At 41.2% G+C, this 22,517-nt stretch overlaps 1 protein-coding gene across 5 annotated transcripts in view; it reads right to left on the bottom strand.

Moving 5' to 3' along the window:
* The window catches only part of rtel1 (regulator of telomere elongation helicase 1), a 149,462-nt gene that overhangs the window by 116,281 nt on the left and 10,664 nt on the right, over window positions 1-22,517 (bottom strand). For all 5 annotated transcript variants that reach the window (XM_072556585.1, XM_072556587.1, XM_072556584.1 and 2 more), the window contains exons 5-8: window positions 19,568-19,649; window positions 17,817-17,877; window positions 12,333-12,408; window positions 1,562-1,646 (exon numbers count right to left, since the gene is read on the bottom strand). In XM_072556585.1, coding sequence (XP_072412686.1) covers window positions 1,562-1,646; window positions 12,333-12,408; window positions 17,817-17,877; window positions 19,568-19,649 — 304 coding nt within the window. The remainder of the gene's footprint in view (window positions 1-1,561; window positions 1,647-12,332; window positions 12,409-17,816; window positions 17,878-19,567; window positions 19,650-22,517) is intronic.

The following is a 22,517-nucleotide window of genomic DNA, read 5'->3' as shown; positions in this document are numbered from 1 at the left end:
CAGGATAGATGCAGCCCAGTCAGTTACCACCCCACTAGTAAAGTGATGGAAGGGGTAGTTGCTTAACAATGACCTGCTCAATGACACTCCGGTTTGGCTCTGCAAGGTTCACTCAGCTCCTGACCTCACCATAACCTTTGGTTACACATGTACAAAGAGTATGTACAATTCCAGAGATGAGCTGTGACTGACATACCCTTGATTTCAAGGGCACATCTGAATGAGGATTGCATCAATAAGCCTATCTTGAGCAGGATCTCTCGTTAAGCAGACCCACCATGTGTTGGAAATGGATTAATAAGACTACTGCAACCAATGGAATGGAGAAGAGACCTGGGAAGGCTGATCTCTGGGTTTCTCTCCATTTGCTGCTTGTCCTGCTACAGCAAGGTGACCTCTCCTTAGGGCAAAAGGAAGAGTAAAACCTCTTCAAAAAACAAATACAGATGTAGTGGCCCAAGGAAATCCGCAGAATTACAGCCCCTCCAGTGTGGTGATGATGCACCAAGGATCAGGGGCCTCAGGAAGGCACAATAGGGGAGTGACATAATTTTCAAATGGCAAGCCCCACTGTGTATCCTGGCTCTCCTCAAAACAACCTTGCCGATATACATATTCCTCTTTTTGCAGGTACCCTAAGTCCCTGTCTGAGCAAAAATAAAATTACAGTCACCCTCCAGAATGTTGTTCTTCCGTCTGTCCTCTTGAGAGACAAAGACTTAGGGGCAGTTCTCCAGTGACAGGCACCATGATAGTCATTGACAATGCATGTCCAATGGGAATGAAGCATTTTCCTAGGAGGCTGCCAACATCACCTGCTGTGGTGGGATGAAGTTGGTCGATGTTATAAAGATGTAAACAGTCTGCTCTAATCACAGTTGACTGCATTTGGAAGCCCATCTCAGAGTAAATGTGACACCAAGAGTGCACAGACTAATTTAATCTCAGACTGTTGTTTGGAGTAGTGAGGGGACACAGAGTTTGGACCAGAACTGGAAAACAATAGCTTCAGCTTTTCTCAAGTACTGGACATCAAATAAGCAGGCTAATAATTTATTAACAGTGGAGATTCAAGAGAGGAATGGTAAGATAGAGCTGGGTGACATGAACATATATCTGAAAGGTAATAGTATTTTTGTTGCTGAGAGGCAGTATACAGATACACAGAAGGGGGCCAAGTACAGATATCGGGAGGACACTACATGTTTATTATAATTTATTATAATTCGTTAATATTGTTTCTTAATTCATAATAAGTGTCTAATTTTTGATGTTGGTATATTTAAATATAAAATTGCTCCTGAAGTATATTTTAAAATGATTTTATAGAAAGACACCCCAGTGAATGTACTGCATAGAATGGTCTCAGAAATAATGTTAAAGTTTATTTTTCACTTCACAAAATTAAATAAAGAATCAGGATCTAAAATGTATGCTAGTTTGTGTCACAGTATAAATATTTAATACAATTCAGAATCTGAGATTTAATTTATCAAAACACTGCAGCATGGTAACCCATTACAAATGATAAAGACATTGCAAAAACGCTCTTCACCCTTACCTTTGGATCAAGTAAATAGTTGTATGGCATGAAGATTATTTCAGCATTCTGCTTCAGAGCTCGAGATAAATAATAAGGACAAACCCTGTTCAAAACAAAGTTTCAAGGAATATTAAGGGACGTGTTCAGTGAAAAGAATTCAAATTATGCAAGACTGTTCATGACACGTACTGTCAAGCACATTTATAAATAGTGTCAAGCCAAAATGCTGCCATCCAGTCTACTAATTGCTTTCTTGTTTCCAGGTAGACAAATCTGTCAGAATACATAATAATGGTCAGCTTTCTTTTCCATTTTATTTTACCACAGACTGTATTCTGGAGGTTTGAAAATCTACTACAATGATATCCAAAGTGCCTGAAGTTCGTTGGGAAATGGGTTAGAATTTAGAATTATGTCTATTATTCCAAAATCCTTCTCTTCTAAAAATTATTGATTAGAAATTATTAAGAGTCCGGCTATTACACTTTCAGGCGAGACATCTCATGGTTCGGTAACGGAGGGTATTTTTTAAAAATTCCAGTGTAGGTCACTTACATATTCACAGATTAAACACATGATCTATTACTTCAGCAACAAGCAACCACCTACATTTGTGAACTTATTGATGCTCGTCAGTTACTTGAAACAAGATTAAAATAAGCCAACGTGAACATATTGTTTCAATGAAAATTTACAACCTTCGTATTTTTATAGCACACTAACGCTATGAGAGGCTGATTTTAAATTGGATCTTGCACATATATAATCCATTCATGTCTTACAAGCAATGTTCTCACCTCATGAGCAACTTGTTATTTAATTAAGCTGGTTTCAGACACAAATAGATCTGAGTTAAACAAAGCACCTAGTAACTTCCATCAGTGTCTTTAGAAATTCATGTTATACTTTCACAAAAGCATATTAAACAATACTCGTTGCTGCTGTGTTTCTTAAATCTATTCTTATTCACCTCCTTCCAATTAGAAATTAGATCAACAAAAAATGGAGAGTGCTCAGAGATATTTTTCCAGTGCTGACGGGTATTTCAATGTAAGTCATTCATCTTGGTTTTATAAGCAATTTAATTTATCCAAAGCTATCTGTAATAAACTGTAAAGCCAACATATAAAACACGCAAAAGGTAGTGAAAGCCAATGCATATCATTCCATTTAATCAACATTTAACTTCTTCAAACTTGCCTTAACAGGAAGTCGAGAACAGGTACTAAATGTAAATGCTCAATTGCTGTCCAGAAGTTCTCTTTTGGGTGTGGTTTTTGCAGAAGAGAAACTAAATCAGATATTCAACATCAGTGTTGCAATGTGAAGTAAAGTCAGACAAAAACAAAAACATTTCCTGAAAGCACATCAATCACCTTCCTCGACCAGCGATAGCTAACTGCACCTACCTAGATTTACTCTGATCTAACCAGTGGTAGCCAGAGCAGCCCTTGCCATGGCTCTCTTCCCACTCCTCTAGGATGCCTCAATGATCTAGCTTTGGCCATCTCCTGTTGCTCATTCCCATACAATCTCATGGCAGTGTCATCCGAAAACATCCTCTAAATTACATATTTGCGTTTATAACACCCAGCTCAACTTCATCATTCCCTCTTGACCCCTGCATTGTTCCCAACTTGTAACTCATTATCTTCATTGTCACTTCAGCTGTCTGGTGATGAAATCCTTCTCCATTGTCTTGCTACCTCTAAATGCAATTACTTTAATGCACTCTAAGCTAGTCAACTCTCTAGCACATTCTGCAAAGTAAACTCATTTAAAACATTTGTCTACATCCTAATTCATGCCACCTTTCATGACCAGGTACAAATACCCAGTGCTACACGGGCTCCTGGTTCAACAATGCTGCAAGTTTCAGATCCTACAGTGGTCTTGCCTCTTCCTACTTTTAACTTCCTTCAGGGCTAGAAGCGTTAGTTATTTACACACCTCCAACTCTGGCAAGGCAGCACAGCCAGCCCCTCAGGTGACACTTCAGTACATTAGCAGCAGCTTTTCTCCCACAGGTAATACTTTAACAGGCAGAGTCAGGCAAACAGCTTGTGGTTGTAAAGTGACACTTCAGCACAGCAGAAAGACTCACAGCTGAAGGAAACAGCAAAGGGGAAATGTCAAGGGAATGGGATAGAACATGAGTGTGTATGGCACAGTGCTGTGGTAGTGCATGTGCCAGCAGCTACCCCAGCAAGTATATGGCATGCATATGAAGTGTTATGAAGTTGAAGGCATGGACTGTACCTTTAAGGGAGTGTATTCTGCACTGAGAGCTTACAAGAGTGTAATGGAAAATTGAAAATATGCAACATTTGCCTGTGAAATAGATATCAGATTTGGTTGCTGTTTTGACAACAATTTGAATGTAACCAGTTTAAATTATACCCCAGGATAATAAAACCCAATAGACTTTGAACTTATTGATTTGCCAACCTCGAACCAATGAGATGATCTGATTTTGGGGATATTAAAAAAAGGCAGGCATTTTGAAATTCAGATAGAACAACTACCAATGAGAAAGAGAGTGAGTGAGAGAGAGACCCAAAACAGAAAAGAAAGACGACAACCCAGTGAGATCTTCAGCCAGACAAAGACAGACACCAATGACGACAGCTGCTGTATGGTTTTGAAATTAAGTTGATGTAATTTTACTAAGTGTTTTATTGGAATAGTATATTGTTATACAGTTGGAGGCAGATAATAAAGTTAAAAGAAAGGGGGCTTGTAGTTGTGAATAATTGTTGTTTAATGTTCACTTTTAGAGTTAAAGAATAAATTTATATTATTTTCTTTAAATATTGGAATCTGGGAGTTTTTGGTGACTCATATTTTAACAGATTATGAGGCCAGGTGAGTTTTTCTGTGTGTTTGGTTTAATTAACAGAAGGGTTCACCACCTTGTTATAACAGAAGAGAACAACAATGTTGAAAGGGAAAGGTGAGGCATGCTGAGCAGAGCAAGGGTGGACTCCAGTCAGTCAGAAAATTGAGCCAACACAAATCTGGGTTTCTGTGTCATTTCCATCTGGGAACTGGAATACCAGATCAGCAGTAGGCCATTCAGCCTAGTGAGCATGGTCCACTATTCAACACGATCATGACTGTTCATTCACTTCAATGCCTTTTTCCAATAACCTTTTAGGTCACTGTATGTAGAAAGCTGTCATTCTCTATTTTAAATAAACACAATAAATGAGCTTCACAGTCCTCTTGGGTACAGAGTTCCAAAGATTCACAACCAGGAGGTCAAAAAATTATCCAGCTCTATCCTAAATGGCTGCCCCCTTATTTTTAAATAACATTCCCCCAGCTCAAGACTCTCAACCCAGGTAAATATCATACATGTATCTACCCTTTAGTGTGTAGGTTTCAATGAAATAACCCCTCATTTTTTTGAAACTGTAGAGAATACAGAATTCCCCAATGTCACTTCTCACGACAGCCCAATCATCCCAAGGTCAATGCTGGTGAACCTTTATTACATTCCATCTATGGCAATAATATTCTTCCAAAGGTAAGAGGACCAAAACAGAGCAGAGCACAGTGCTACAACAAACGTTCCATTACAACCAAAATCCTACCAATGTTGGAAGGAGTGGCACCGTGATAATTAGACTGGCATAGTTACCAGCAATCCAAAAACCCAAGGTAATGCTCTGGGGACATGGTTTTGAGTCTCATTATGGCAGATCGTGAACTGTGAAATTATAACAAGATCTAGAATAAAGAGGTGGCCTAATGGTGACCATTTAGCGACCGTCAATTGTCGTAAAAACTCGTCTGATTCATGAATGTCCTTGAAAAAAATCTGCCATCCTTACCCGCTCCAGCCTACATGTGACTCAAGACCCACAGGCCGTCTCTTAATTGTTCGCGACAATTAGAGAGCACAATAAAAATAAACGCTGGCCAGTCAGCAATGCCCACATCCCACAAACAAATAAATTGCCAACTGCACCTACATATTCACCTTCAGTGACTTATTAATGAGGACATCCTGGTCCTTTTATACAGCTACCCTTCTCAAATTCTAAACATTTAAGAAATTCTCTGCACATCTGCTGTTAATACAAAAAAAGTGGATAACATTTCATCTGCCATATTCTTGCCCACTTACTAAATCTTTCCAAATGTCCTGGAATCTACTTTGCATCTTCCTCAGAGATAAATTGCAACTTAGCTTTGTATCATCCACAGACATGGAAACATTACAATTGGTCACCATATTCATATCATTAATATATATTGCAAACAGCAGGGGGCCCCAAGAACTGATCCTTGTGGTACACCACGAGTCACAACCTGTAAAGAGAATGACCCATTTTCTCTGGTTTCTGCCTTTTAAACATTCTCTAACTCTTGCCAGTACATTAAAAGACATGGGATAGGTACTAAGTTTGCTTATCAATCTTTTGTAGAGAATGAAAATCCAAGTATATTACACCTGCCAACTTTTCTCCATGAATTCTCTAAGAAACATCCTCTGCTTACACCGTGATTTCCCACTCTCATTCCTATACTGACTATACCCGAGAGGATCATTATTGTCAAAGTCCACTGATCATATTCTTGGGTCATGGGGTTGATGCTGGCAATCAAGCAAAACCAATCTGGCCTCACCAGCCTATTGTTGGGGCTCTATTGTCAAACCAGCTTGGGGGTGGGCCCTGAAAGATGACCCATGGTTGGTTGGAGTGAGTGGGGGGGGGGGGGGGGGGGGGGGGGGTCATGCAAACCTGGAAGGTTTCAATTATCAGTTCACAGCACTGTCAAGGGTACAGTCAGTTGATTGGCTGCCTTGCATTCAGTGACTGAGAGAGTGATAAAAATGATGAGGAATTATTCAAGATATTTTCTAATGGGGAACCACGATAGGTGGTGAGATGAGACTAGTAAGTTAGTGGAGAGGTTGGTGTGGTCCTAAAAATCGTGGTGGTGTGGGAGCCGAGGATACGCCAGACAATGACTAATCACCCTTGGAACTTAGTGGGATTACCATCACTGAATCCTTTGTTAATCAATATCTCAGGAGGTTACCACTGACCAGAAATTAAACTGAGAGACAGTGAGGACCACAGATGCTGGAAAGTCAAAATTGATAAAATGTGGAGCTGGAAAAAACACAGCACGTCAAGCAGCATCAGAAGAGTCGACGTTTCAGGAAAAATCCTTCATCAGGACTCAACTAAACTGGACCAGCCATATTAATACTGTGGCTATAACAGCAGATCAGAGGTTAAGGCCCATCCACTATCTTCAAAGTACAGTAATGTGATGGAATATTCCCCATTTGGCCTTGGCAACTGAAGCTCTAATAACACAAGAGACTTGACACCATCCAGGACAAAGCAGCCCATTTGATTGGCACCATATCCAAATATTCACAGAAACCACTGCTCATCAGTAACAGCAGAACATAGCATTTACAAATGCAGAACAGAAAATTGATCATGGGTCCTTAGACAGCACTTACCAAAATCTCGACCACTACCATGCAGAAGGACAGGAGCAGCAGACACATGGGAACACTACCACCTGCAATTTTCCCTCCAAGCCACTCACCATCCTGTTGTGGAAATACATCACTTTTCTTTCAGTATCACTGAGTCAAGATCCTTGAGTTCCCTCTCTAATGGAACTGGACGTGCACGTAGTTCAAGGAATGAACACACCACCATTTTCTCAAGGGCAATTAGGGATGGCTCAGCCAGCAAACCCAACATCTCCTGAATGAATATTTATTTTTAAAAGTCCCAACTATCACACAGAGGTGTGTCAATCTGGCAGCGTGGTAGTGCCCCTATTTTTGGAACAGGTAACCCAGGTTCAAATCTCAACTGCTCCCAATGTGCATGAAAACATTTCTGAACAGGTTGATTAGAATTAAATTAAATATCTTTTCCTTTCTCATAACATCTAATTCTGAACTGCTCCCATGAAGAACTGATTGAGACCATGTTGTGCCCAAATTGGCATCTTGTGATCACTCAGGACAACAAGAGTCAATGGAGCAAGGCACATTCACTCAATAACTCATCTACCCATAGCTCCCCAAACATGGCAATACAAGTGGATATTGTAAAGAAAAGTACACACATTTGCCTGGGGCATTAACTATAAAGCAGAAAATGCTGGAAATCAGAGTCAAGAGCGTGGTGCTGGAAAAGCACAGCAGGTCAGGCAGCATCCGAGGAGCAGGAGAATTGACATTCCAGGCATAAGCCCTTCCTGATGAAGGGTCTAAGCCAAAAAACACTGCTTCTCCTGCTCCTCAGATGCTGCCTGACCTGCTGTGCTTTTCCAGCACCACACTCTTGACCTCGCATTAACTATAAAGTTGACAAGTAAAGCTGGAGCTGTATAAAAATTTAGTTAGTTCACATTTGGAGTACTATGTACAGTTCTGGTCATTGCACTAAAGGAAGGATGTAGAGGCTTTGGAAAGAGTACAGAAGAGGTTTACCAGAATATTGCCTGTGGATTGTTTAAGCTAAAGAGGCTGAAGGGCAACCTGATCGAAGTATATAAAATTATGAGCGGCGTGGATAGGATTCGGAGTCTCCTTCAGAGGGTGGAACTGTCAAATACTAATGGGCATAGGTTTAAGGTGAGAGATGGAACGCTTAAAAGGAGATGTGTGAGGAAATCTGTTTTTTTTAAAACAGAGGGTAGTAGATTTTTGGAATGTGTTGCTAGGGTAGGTGTAGAAGCAAATACAATAGCAATGTTTAAGAGACATTTAGACACATCAACAGGCAGAGAATAGAGAGATACAGACCACATGCTGGCAGATGGGATTAATTTTGAATCGTATCATGTTTGGTACAGACACAGTATGCTGAAGGGCCTGTTCTTGTGCTGTACTGTACTGTTCGATGTTCTATATCAGGTAAGCAAGGTGCAAGTGGAAGGAAAGACCTATAATGGTTTCTACCACAAGTACAAAGTATTTGATAAATGAATGGAATTAAAGGGAGTTGTGAGGACCTGATGGTCTATAGCCAGGGGTTTTAAAGGAAGTGGCTGCACAGAAAATGGAGGCATAGGTTGAAATATTCCAGAACTCTCGGGATTTGGGGAGGGATCGAGCAGAATGGAAAACCATTAATGTGATACCTTTATTCAAGAAGGGAGGAAGATAGCAAACAGGAAACTACAGGTCAGTTAGCCTAACATCTGTTATTAGAAAAATGCTAGAATCCATTATTAAGGAAGAATTTGCAGGACATTTAGAAAAGCTTTACACAGACATGCTTGACAAGTTTGTTGGAGTTGTTTGAGGATGTAACAAGCAGAGTAGATGAAGTGGAATGGATTGTTATAACGTATATGGATTTTCAAGAAGATATTCCATAACGTGCCACAAAAATGGTTATTGCAAAGACAGGAGCTCAGTGTTTTTGGGCTAATGCATTAACCTGGATTGAGGAGTAGTTAACACATAGAAGTCAGAGGGTCAAGATTTTTTTTTTCAGGTTGTGAAGACATAACGAGTTGAGTATCACAAGCTATCTCAATCAGGTACCAACTACATTAATGACTTGGACAAGGGGACAGAGTATAATGTATCCAAACCTGCTGACAATACAGAAATAGGTTGAAGAGCATGCTGCCATGAAAATGCAAGGAATCTGCACGGGGATAGAGATAGTTTTGAATGAATCATCAAAAACTTGGCAGAAGGAGTGTAATGTAAGAAAGTGTGATGTCTTGCACTTTGCTCAGTTACTTAAATGAGGAGAGATTCCAAAAAAGTGCATCACCGAGAAATCTGGGTGTTCTTGTACTAAAACACAAAATGTTAGCATGTAGGTGCAGCAGGTAATTAAGACTGCATTTGGAACTTTGGTGTTTAAAAATAGGGAAGTCTTGTTACAACTGTACATGGTGTTGATGAGGCTTCACCGGGAGTACTACATACAGTTTTGGTGGTTATATTTAAGAAAGGATATACAGTACTGGAATTGGAGGCTGTTTAAAAAGGACTGATTCCTGGAATGAAGTGTTGACTTATCAAGAATCAAGTAAACAAGACGGGTTTTTATTCATTTGAGTTTAAAAGAATGAAGGGTGATCTTATTGAAATATACAAAAGATACTGAGAGGGGTTGACTGGGTAGATGTTGAGAAGAGGTTTCCAGTATTTCCGGGGCAGGGCAGGGCTGGACCATAGTTCAAACTGAGATGCAGAGGACTTTCTTCTCCTAGAAGGTACTGAATGACTGGAATGGTCTACCCCAGAGAGCTATAAGGGCTGGATCACTGAAAGTATTTAAAGAGGAAGAAGGCAGACCTCTGAAATAAAGGAGTTGAGAGCTATGAGGAGGTGACATGAAAGAAGGTATGAAGGACTGAAGCAGATCAGCCAGAATCTTACAGAATGGTGGGGCAGGCTTCAGAGGCTGAATGGCATACCCGCACACAAATTTTGTCAGTGTTTTAATGTTTCTTATAAAGAGGTCAGTCTCATAGCATAGACAGCAATGTAGAATCAAATGGAGTGCATGCTTTTTAGGGCCTTGCCCAGGTCTCGTGGTATAACCTGGAGTGTCATGGGGAAGATGTCAGTGCTGGAAGATTTGCTGCAAATTAACAAATAAAGGCAGAGGTCATTCTAGTAGCTCGAGGTCCTACAAACAACAGAGGAACAACCACAGAAGACACCACAGACAACTGCAGCTGTAAACAACAACAGCTGCCACCAGAGGAGAGCTCTTGCGCTGATCAGGATCGACATGTTTATGTGCAAATTACAGAGCTAGTGCAGACTCAGGATGTCCCAAACAATCATGTCACACCAGCTGCTGGAAAAAGACTTCCAATCCCAGCCTGGTCACCCTAAACAGAGAAGCTGGCCAATGGATTCTTTTCAGGTGGACCGCTGTAGCATTTCAGTCTTTATCACCTAACTGCATCTGGAATGCCACTGAGGCTCTCTTCACAAGGGTCCATGGATTTATCTCCTTTCCCCTTGACATATGGAGCTAGGCAGTGAGGATATTAGGATTCTCAGCCATCATTGGCTTCCTGCAGAAGCACGGTGCAATTAATTGCAACTACATTGCCATCAGCAGTGTCCTAAACAGAAAAGGATTCCACTCCCTTAGTATATAATTCACTGGCGTCCACAATTGCAGATCTGTAGGAGATATCCAGGGACCTGCTGTGATTTATTCATCCTGGACCACACTCAAGTGCCAGCTTCTTTTTAAAAGCTCCTCAGTCTATACAAAAGGTATTTGCTGAGCCTGCAAGGGTCTGTCTTCCACATCTGGAAGATGACACCTCTATGAATTCCTCAAACTGCCACAAAGCTATCCACTAGTCCATGACGGCCATTATAGACTGGGTGTGAAGGTTAGGTTCCAAAGTCTGAGGCAGTTAAGTAGTGCCATGCAGTATATTCCAAACAATCACAGGTTTGTGGCGCAAAGTCTAATCTAGATAGAGGACCTAGTGAGGTGAACATCTGTATGCTATAAGGGTGTCCCGGGGAACACTTCACCATTGCACACTCAGAGGGTTCACAGTCTTCCTCTTGAGGCAGTGCTGACATACAGGGGCATTGGCTCAGGTCTCTTTTGTAGTAGGAAGTCTCAGGTGCCACCAGTGCCTGCAGAAAAGGAGAAAGAATCAGATGGTGCAGATGCTGAATAGCTTCTGCAGAACAATACAATTGCCTTGGTGCACATCGAAAAGGAGCACAGCAAAATAGTATTTAATGGTTGCTGTCCTACTGGGGTCTCCACATCACCAGAAGAATGCTCCCAATCCTCCCCAGCAAGCTAGGTGGCTGTATCCTCGAAGGGGATGAGGATCTTTATATTCAGCAAACACTCCATTCCACCTGGTGAGGTATTCTTACTGACTGGGAAGTGCACAGCACAGGGAGGGCGGGTAATTTGGCTGGCATGAGGTGGGCGTGAGCCCTTGAGTGCACATCATACATGTGATACTGAGGCCGGCAGACTTTGTGAGACGCCTGTGCAGTGCCAGAGTTAGACTTATCCCGAGCAAGTAAGAGCTAACAGAGAGGAGGTGGCACGGATTTTGGCTATTTGTCTGCACTGCAATTGTGGGGGCCAGTGGCATTAATGTGTGATCTCCAGCAAGACTGAACAGGTCTGACGTAATGCTCTCCTAATGTGGTCCACACAGAGAGGGGACAGGTCTTCTTTCAGTAATGTCATCCAGCAAGGTCAGCAGGGCAGCAGTACAGCTTGGAGCCATCTTAGATTTCTCAGCAGCTGTTTCTGAGCTTCTGTGCTGTGACCGCCACAGGCTGAGTTGGTGTTCCTCGTATACAGCAATCTGAACTGATGTCCAGCTTCAAGAGCCAGACATTCCCTCTCCATCTGACAAGCCAAACAGACTCAAAGTAAATTGTACAATATATCGTTTGCGTTGGTAAGGGAGAATCACATGAGAAACATATGATTCAGCAAGCTCACTCTTTTGGGGCAATGGTGGATAAGTCACCAGCCAATATGTTCAATGCCATGCTTCAACTTTAAAATGGAAAATTCTACTCATATACATTTCATATGTTCCATGTGAGACATGGATGTATCCAACAGGATAACGAGAAGAAAATATAAACCATGGTCTTTTCACATTTCTTCTCCCCCTCCCCAAGGACAGTAGATTTTGCCTCACCTACCAACCTCTTCTCAATATATAAAAGAGGCCCCCAAGCAATACCCTTTGTATTCAGAGAAACATTTTTGAAAAGGAGTATCTCCTGAAAAGATCTGCTGCCATTGACAAATTATACCTGTGTTTGTTGCCACTTTTAACAAGATCTTCCACATCAAGAATGGTCTGCGTAAATTCCTTTTCTGTGCTCTTTTCTGAAATAAGAGATAAAGTCTGAGAAACCCATCATTACAATAACGTTACTGCCATTTAACAGACAATAGGCAACCAGCAACTAATAGAATTTTTGATTCTTGAGATAAATTGAATGTGAGGAAGTACTTTGCCTTATTTTGAGTAAATTGATATTGTCGCACAAAATGACTGTGCATCTTGACACAAAACTAATCGGGATTCTAAACAAACTATGAATGAAATTACACAAACAAGACACATATGGAAAAAAAGCTAGCAGCTTGTTTCAAATTAACACTTAACTGGTTGATAATGATTAGACAATTCAATGTACAAATAGAGATTTCTAAACATGATATGTTAATTTAGTCTTCAGTCCATTAGTATTCTGTTTCACATTTGACCTATTTAACATAATTTTCTCTACATGTGCTGTTTCATCATATTTTCAACTGGTCAATTAAATCGAAGCAATAAAATATTGTCAGTTTTGGATTTAAGCAAAAATAAATTTTTTAAACAATACAATTTGCAAATTCGTTAAAGCTTCCTTTGTTACCTGGCCCTTCATTGTATACTCAATTTTATCTTTGAGAGTTGGAATACTGTGGGGAGAATAACGGTACTACAGTTCCTTCATGAACTTTGGCCAGATCCTATCTGAAGCCCTGTATTCAGTGTACGACACTGTCACTCAGAGGAATATATTATACTTAAAGAGCATACAGATTCACCAAAACGTCTGGGCTTATAAGTGTTAAATTGAGGACTGGTTGCATAGCTTGGTTCCAGTCTTTTGAGAACAGAAGGTTGAGAAGCGATCGAATTGAGGTTGTTGTCGTGAGCAAAGAATTCAACAAGGATAAATAAAGAGAAATGATCTCCAGTGTTGGAGAATCCTGAACTTGGGGGTGGGGGCAATCTTAAAATAACACAATTAACATTTAGGGCAAAAATAAGGAAGTGCTTTTTCTAGTAAAAGGTATTTAAAACCTCAAGTTTGGTCAGTAGACATTTTAACTGATATCTCTAGGTGTTCATTGTGAAAGGTTATCAAGGGATTATTAAACTAAAGCAAGTGAATTAATTGAAGTGACAGACCTGGTATGGTTTAACTGAATAGCAGCAAAGGCTCAAGGGAATGAATTGCCTCTTCCTCTTCCACCTTTCCTTATCTAGTAATTTAATAGCGATAATGCTGAAGTCAAGGACAGCTACAACCCCACAGAGGTTTCATGGCATTTTTAAAAGGAAAGGCATAGGAATCAAATTATAGTAAGAACATTTTCAGAAATACTGACATGTAATATAGTAAAGTGCAAGTGAGAATTAAAGTCTGAAATTAAGCAGATCATATTAAAACCAGAGGTTTAGCATATTTAGTAATGATTCTACCAAGAATTATCAAGAGATGGTTCAAAGGCAGTAAGGCCAGATTGGCAGTGAACAGCTAATTTAGATGAATATGTAGAGATAGTTGCCACCCCTGTAAATGAAAGTTACACCCTCAGCAACATGCTCATCTCCTGTGCATCTGCTCACAATGGGCAGTAAAATATATAGCATAGTAGCTGGAGAACATAAATTGCTCCCCATCAAGGCATGTTTGGGATCTGGACAGTGGAGTGCAGGAATTGAATGGGTAGGTGTTGTATGTCCAGTGATTGCATAAGAACATGCCAGTAAAAGAAAATCAGGTTGCAAGGGCGGATATGGAGGGTGGTAAAATCACATCAGAATTGTGACAAATGCAGATTACCTATCATAATTGGAGGTTAGTGAGAATAAGGTGAAGGTAAAGGGGTCTGATCATAACGAGGAGAAAGTGAGGACTGCAGATGCTGGAGATCAGAGTTGAGATTGTGGTGCTGGAAAAGCACATTCTTGATGAAGGGCCTATGCCTGAAACGTCAATTGTCCTGCTCCACAGATGCTGCCTGACCTGCTGTGCTTTTCGAGCACCACTCTCTCGGTCTTATCATAAATGTTGAGGGAACTGTGAAGAGGCAGCAAGAAAGGAATAGGCCAAGAGGAAGGGTGATGGGAAATGGAACAGATCTGACGAGGATTGGATCAAAGAGAAAAGGCCAAATATTTCAAAATCTCTAGAATGCATGTTTTTCCCTTTGAGGGTTTGTGTTATGGAACCTTTCTCATTTCTTAATCTACTACTACTTACTCACGCATTCACACCATCTTATTCCCATCAGAATACCTCAGATTAATATTAATTATTATAAAAGATAATGAAGATTTTTCCCCACAAGTAACTTAATTTCCTTTCTTTTGCACATGACCTTTTATTGCTCCTGTAAATGCTGCTCATTTGTTTCTTTAATGTCTTCATTTACTGATCAACCAAAATGATCCATGACATCATTCCACTTAAGACCTCTCTTAGGAATTCTCAGGGTGTTTTCTAGAACATGTAGAATCCACTTCTCTCTATCTAGTTGCATTAATACCCCCATCGGTTGTCTCTTCTCTGCACAAATACTGCCCAACTTTGAGTGTTTGCAATATTTCCTATTTTAGTAAAGCAGCAACATGTGTGAATACATTCACTACTGCAATAAAAACACATCGGAAATGCTTTTAGATGGGTGACACTTACTAATGGTTGAGCTGCATTTACATGTCAAGGGCAGAAAAGATTTGACTTGGTTTTCCCACAGAATAACACTGACAAGTATCACAGAAAATGCTGCCAGCAAATTACATTTAATTACCAGTTGCATCCATTACGCAGCAGGAATGCTGTTCACCTGGAAATGCTCTGCTAAATATAAAATCAAACTTTATTCTGATTTTTCCCCCCAAAAAACTAATAAAACACTAGAAAACAAGGTTTAACATGATAAAAATAAATACCTTCTGTAAGAGTAGAAGGTTTCACAAATTAATACTATGACAGTTTCCTTTGGAAAAGGAAACTAATTGGTACAGAACCCCATTAAGAGCCTGCCTATGGAAATTATCTGTTGTATTCAACTGCAGAAACAGCAAGGCATCAAATTGTAGGTGATCACAACTGGCAAGGTCACACGAACTGCCAGAGGATGTGGTGGAGGCTGGTACAATTGCAACATTTAACAGGCATTTGGATGGGTATGAATAGGAAAGGTTTGGATATGGGCCGGGTGCTGGCAGGTGGGACTAGATTGGGTTGGGATATCTGGTCGGCATGGACGGAAAGGTCTGTTTCCATGCTGTACATCTCTATGACTCTAAGTTAATTTACCTCTAGCCAAGGGCAGACTATAATTTATGATTGGAAAGTTTAATTGTATTGGAGGATGTCTTAGTAATATAGACAAAGCTTGTTGGTAGGAAAGATGGCTTTAGAGTGGATGAGTGATTTGATCATGGCACTGTGATACAGTAAACCATTCAAGTCAGTGGACCAACAAGGAATCTAGTGGTAGTAGGATACAGTATAGTGAGGGGGATTGACACTACTGACTGCAATGGAGAATCTGAGTCCAGGTGGCTGTGCTGCCTACCCAGTGCTAAGGTTCAGGACATCTACTCAGGAACATGCAGTGACAGGAGGGGTATCCGGTCATCACGGTCCACGTAGGTACCAATGGCACAGACAGGACAAAGAAGCATAGTCAATAGATGCCAAATTTGGATTATTAAGCCACAAGGAAATTCACGAAGGGCAAATCAGATCAATAGGATGAATATGCAGCTCAAAGACTAATGTGGGAGACCTGTGTTCCAATTTGAGAACACTTACACTAGTAATAAGGAAAGAAAGACTTGTACTGACAGGACAGTCTCCATCTGAACCATGCTGAGGCTAGTGCTCCTTCCAGTTCTATAACTATACAAGAGGATTTTGAACTATCAATAGAGCCAATCTATCAATCCCAAAAACATTCTAAAGAATAACATGTTCTGGAGCTGACCACAATGCAGGCGATACAAGGCCTGGTTTTGTGTTACAAGACTGGATTAATTATGATCCTGACTACAGGAGAGGATTCATGATGCGTTGTAATTCATAGGCTTTAGAAACAAGTAAAGAAGCACAAAAGAAATTGAGATCCTGGATCATAATGGTTTGGATTTTTTTTTAAAACTCATCTCAGGAAGCAAGAAAAAGGAAATAGCAATAAAATTATAGACTTGAAGAATCCGAGCTAATAACAAACTTAATATAGGAAATCTAGGTATGCTGAAAGTCGAACAGCATGTTGGGTTTCTGCTCCAAACTTGACCGAAAGTAGCAACTGAGTGTTAAACTGAATAGGAATACTTCTTATAACAGAGAAAGCACAATTTCAGCAATACAGCTGAAGTAGGAGCAAATCACTACAGATGCTGGAATCTGTACTGAAAACAACAAATGCTGGAGAAAAACAGTTGGTCACACAGCACCCATGGAGAGAGAGCAAGCTAACATTTCAAGTCTAGATGACTGATCATCAGTGCTGAAATGAAGTGTGGAGGGGACAGCATTTGTGCTATAGTTTGGGGGGGTCGGAGGGGTGTTATTGGGGGACTGGGGGTTAGTAGATATAGGGTGCAGGTGGAGAAAAGATATTGATAGTTCAGATTAAGTAAATGCTATGTGAGCATGGCAGAACAATGACATGTCTCCTGCCAGACTTGAAAGGACAGACAGTCCCCCGGGACAAAGAATATGATAAGCTAAAAAAGGGGGAAGAAATAGTTCACAATTTGAACTCAGAAGGCTGTAAAGGGCCTAGTCTGAAGAGGAGATGTTCCAGTTGCACTGTGATTTGCTGGAGCACTGCAGCAGGCTGAGGACAGACATGTGGGCATGCAAGCAGGATGCTGTGTTAAAATGACTAGCCCACAGGAAGGTCAGGATCATGCTTCTGTACGGACTAGGGGTGTTCCGCAAAACAGTCATCCAGTCTGTGTTCAGTTTCTCCAATGTAGAGTAGGCCACATTGGGTGCAGTGAATACAATACACACGATTGGAGGAGGTACAGGTGAAATGCTGCTTCACCTGGAAAGACTATTTAGGTCCTTGGATGGTGAGCAGGGAGGTGGTGAAGGGGCAGGTATTGCACCTTCTATGGTTACATGGGCAGGTGCCGTGGAGAGTCAGAGGGGTGGTGTTGGTGGTTGGAGAATGCACTGGGGTGTCCCAGATGGAACAATCCCTGTGAAATGCAGACAGTGGAAGTGAGGGGCAGATGTGTCTGGTGGCATTCTGCTGGAGTTGTCTGAAATAGCAGAGAATGATCCATTGAGAATGGGGAGGCTGGTGGTAATAAAAGGTGAGGATACCCCCCCAAACTATAGCATGTTGTCCCCTCCACACTTCACATTGGCTCTGATGAAGAGTCATCAAAATGTTGTCTTGCTCTCTCTCCATTGATGCTGTCTGACATTTTGTGATCTCCAGCATTTGTTGTTTTCAATAGAACTCAAGTATTCAGTTCTTACCCTCAACATTGTTATAGAAGTGGCAAGTCCGGGTGGATGTTTTTGCTCGACACATGTGGATCTGAAAGAAAAAACAATCAAATCTCAAGTTGGTACATTCTGAGCACAACAATAATGTCTTGAGCACACTTTTAAGTGTTAGGACCTAGAAATTTCTTTTCTAGAAAAGCATTTGAAAATTCCATTAAATTTCCATGAACATAGTTTCCCTAACATAATTGCAAGCTCAATTATTACAATCCAGCAGCTGTGTCAGTTAAAAGCTACTAAATTGACAGACAGCTGGATACAAATTGGTGAACCTCTTGATTGGAATGGATCAAATATTCACCGAGCCATCAGGGGTCCGTGATGCTTATTTCTGTATCACCAACTTGAAATAGAACAGGAACAGAGAATCATTAGCTAAATCAAAATGCTAGACTCCTCACTGTGGAGCTCAAATTTGAGTCCCAGTTCTGGCTGCTTTTCACTCCCAGCTCTCCTCTACAAAAGCACTGGTGAATTCAATCTGAAATTAGTTAAATGATAAGAAAATGAAAGATTTGCAGAAATCCAATTTGCTAAAGGAAGTCAGCCCTAATAGCAAAATACTAAAAGCGCATCTGTGGGTGGGGCAGCAAAGAAAATGAACACATTATTTTAAATCATTGTCCTTTTGTTTGAATTAATGTCCAAAATCTGCTATCTTAAGCAATCTACATGCACTGGTTATGGGCATTGCAAGTGATGGTAGCAGGTCCAACTTGCTTTCCATCACACAGCTGATTAGGAATCTCTCTAACTCTTCACAAACTACCACTGGCATAGGATTTGTGGGTTGATACTCAACCAGTTTGGCCTCGTTATAAATGCGGCCAAATTATAAATTGTAAATGCATGAAGTTACAACAAAAAAAGTACTCAAATGATCAATAGCAAGGAAATGCAATTAGTTGCCATTGAAACGTGCAGAGGGATTTCAGGCACCCCAACACCACGACTGACATCAGTTCCAGAAAACAACATTGACCCTCAGGTCCTAACGAGACTTTTCCAAATTTTGATTTGGAGATGCCGGTGTTGGACTGGGGTGGACAAAGTTAAAAATCACACAACACCAGGTTATAGTCCAACAGGTTTAAGTGGAGGCACTAGCTTTCGGAGCGGACAGCCACCTGTTGAAGGAACGGCGCACCGAAAACTAGTGCTTCCAGTTAAATTTGTTGGACTACAACCTGGTGTTGCATGATTTTTACCTTTGTCCTAATTTTAACAATAATATGTAAAAAATACTGCGTATGAAATTGCATAACTACAGAGTTAAGAACATTATTCCACCATGTTTCCTGCATTTTTCCAATAAGAATAAAGTTTATCAGACTGCTGCTTTTATACCTAGGTAATTGGCTTCAAAAGAATGATATCTGGCCATAATACACTAGACAGAAAAAATGCTTAGCACTCCTTGTAATTCTGGATAAAATTTTCAGACTATATATTGTTGGCAATTATTTGAATTATTTCTGATTCACATGAAAACATTCGATAAACAAATGTACTGCTATCATCTTAAATGATACTTCAAAAATTATTTGCTTGCTTTCTCACTCCTTCTAATTATAGCATCTTATTGAGTCACATAACAGTTGGATCCTCCTTGCATCTGCAGGAACAAAGCAGATGAAGCAAAAAATGCAAAGAAAAGGCACATCATAAAAAGGAAAACAAGGAAAATAATTCAAATACAGTTCAGAAAGTTTTTTTTTTACCTTCACATGATTGCTTTCCTGTTTCATTACTTCAGGGTGGATACACAACTGTTCTCTTGATCCAAGAACACATACCTTCGGTCTACACAGGAAAGGGAATGAAATAAAAAGTGACAACAAAATGATTTGGTCATTAAATTCTAATTTATATTTCTCATCACAGAACATTTGCAAACATTCAAACTGTAATTCTAAATAAAGTGAAAATATGAACATAGGTTACAAACAGTTCCACAATTCAAGTCAGGATAGGGTAAACAGACAAAGTCTTTTCCCTGGGTTGGGGAGTCCAGAACTAGAGTGCATAGGTTTACTGTGAGAGGAGAAAGATTTAAAAGTGACTAAAGGGACAATGTTTTCATGCAAAGGGTGGCGAGTGTGTGGAAAGAACTGCCAGAGGTGGTGGAGGAGGCTGGTACAATTACAACATTTAAAAAGCATCTGGATGGGTACATGAATAGGAAGGGTTTGGAGGGATATAGGCCAAGCACTGGCAAATGGGACTACATTAATTTGGGATATCTGGTCGGCACAGACGAGTTGGACGGAAGGGACTGCTTCCGTGCTGTACATCTCTATGACTCTAAGTTAACTGATTCAATTGCCCAATAATGCCAAATGTCATCCAACATAATCTTAACCTTCATCACACAGATTGCAACATGAAAATCAACAAACAAGAAAATCTTAAGTAATTAAAGCTGGCTTGCTGCACTGGCTAGGAGAAAGTGAGGACTGCAGATGCTGGAGAGTCAGAGTCGAAAAGTGTTGCACTGGAAAAGCACAGTAGGTCAGGCAGCATCTGAAAAGCAGGAGACTGGACGTTTTGGGCATAAGCCCTTCATCAGGAATGTGAGGCTGGAGGGGAAGCTGAGAGATAAATAAGAGCGCGGAGGTGGGCGTGGGATAGGGGAGGGGGGAAAGGGGCAAAGGTAGCTGGGAAGGCAGACGATAGGTGGATGCAGCTTTGCAGTGATTGTGATAGGTCGATGGGGAGGGCAGAGCGGATAAGTAAGAAGATGGACAGGTGGGACAGGTCCATCCTCAGTGGAGGAGACCCAGGACTTGCATTTCCTTGGGGGCATTAGAGGGGAAGTTGGAGCAGTCAGCCACAGGGAGGTGGGGTTGCTTGATGGGAGTGTCCCAGAGATGTTCCCTGAAGCACTCCGCGAGTTGGCGTCCTGTTTCCGATGTAGAGGACTCCACATTAGGAGCAACGGACAAAATAGATGAGATGGGTGGATGTGCAGGAAAATCTCTGCCAGATGTGAAAAGATTGGTTGGGGCAGAGGTGAGGGGGGAGGTGTGGACACAGGTGTTACACCTCACGTAGCAGCAGGGAAGGTGCTGATTGTGGAGGGTGGGTTGGTGGGGTGCATGAACTTAACAAGGGAGTCACGGAGGGAATGATCTCTGCACAATGCAGATAGGGATGGGTAGAGAAACCTCTCTCTGGTGGTGGGGTCTGACTGTAGTTGGTGGAAATGACGGAGGATAATGCGCTGTATCCAGAGATTAGTTGGGTGGAAAGGTAGCTGTGGGAGTCAGTCGGTTTGAAAAGATATCCATGTTGAGTCGGTTGCCCGTGATGAAGTCAGAGAGGTCCACGAATGGGAAGGGAGGGAGGTGTCAGAAATGGTCCAAGTGAACTTAAGGTCAAGGTGGAAGGTGTTCATGAAGTTGCTGAACTTCTCATGGACTGTTCCACCTCTTCATGGGAGCACGAGGTGGTGCCGATACAGTCATCAATATTATGGAGGAAAAGGTGAGCAATGATACCGATATAACAGAAGATGGACTGTTTCACGTATCCAACGAAGAGGCAAACGTAGCTGGGGCCCATGCGGGTGTCCATGGCTACTCCTTTGGTCTAAGGAAGTGGGAGGATTCAAAGGAGGAGTTTTTGAGTGTGAGGACCAGTTCCACCGATCAAATGAGTGTGTCAGTGGAGGGGTACTGGTTGGGTCAGCGGGAGAGGAAGAAACGGTGGGCTTGTAGGCCTCCACCAAGCCGTCTTCAGTAGTTTCCACATCTCCCCACCCCCTACCTCATCCAAGATCCAACTCTCCAACTCAGCACTGCCCTCTTGACCTGTCCATTTTCCTTTACATCTATCCACTCCATACTCCCCATCAACCTTTCACAATCACAATCAACCTCCACCTGCATCCACCTCTCACTTTCCCAGCTACCTTCCCCTAGCCCCACCCTATTTATCTCAGATCTCCCCCCAAACTTCCTGTTGAACGGCTTATGCCCAAAATGTTGACTCTCCTGCTCCTCGGATGCTGCCTGACCTGCTGTGCTTTTGCTGCAGTGACTGCAATGTAACTGGAAATTTATCAATCTTTATGTCTTTAAGACACTATTTCTTCAAAAACGTTAGAATATAAACAATACCCTTAAACTGTCATATACAGAATACTTTACAGTAACATCCTCCTACAACATAACCAAAACCACTTCATATTGGTCAATTGGTATGAAAATGGTATTATAACTAGCAGTTAAACTAGAAACTCAGAATGTCAGATTACTGAAAGTTTAGTGTCAGAGAATTCAAGAATTCAGAGATTCTATTTTCTTTATAATAAACTAACATTTAATCCAAGTTATTCTGACATGGGAAGGTTTTGAAAGTTCACAACTAAAGGGCAAAATTAATGGAGGCAGATGGGTATGAAAAAAATCACACTGCTAGTGGCATGCTAATGTGCCACTACCATCCCACCCTCAGGCCTTTTAGACAGAGGAATTTTACAAGCTGCCTGTAGGCTCCTCCTCTCTTGATGATCCAGCCAATTAGAGAGTCTGCTCAGCACCCGTAATTGCACAGTGACGCTTCTTCTCTTCACTAATTAGGCAATTCAGAGAAAATTGGTTCTGAATGTCTGTTTTCTGCAGGTCAAGTCAGGATTTGATCCAAGCATTGAGGATCTGACCAAAAACA

The sequence above is a fragment of the Chiloscyllium punctatum genome, chromosome 37 (genome assembly GCF_047496795.1).
Source record: "Chiloscyllium punctatum isolate Juve2018m chromosome 37, sChiPun1.3, whole genome shotgun sequence".
Lineage (NCBI taxonomy): Eukaryota > Metazoa > Chordata > Chondrichthyes > Orectolobiformes > Hemiscylliidae > Chiloscyllium > Chiloscyllium punctatum.
The sequence above is the reverse complement of the archived record's forward strand: the minus strand, read 5'-3'. Positions and strand labels throughout refer to the sequence as shown.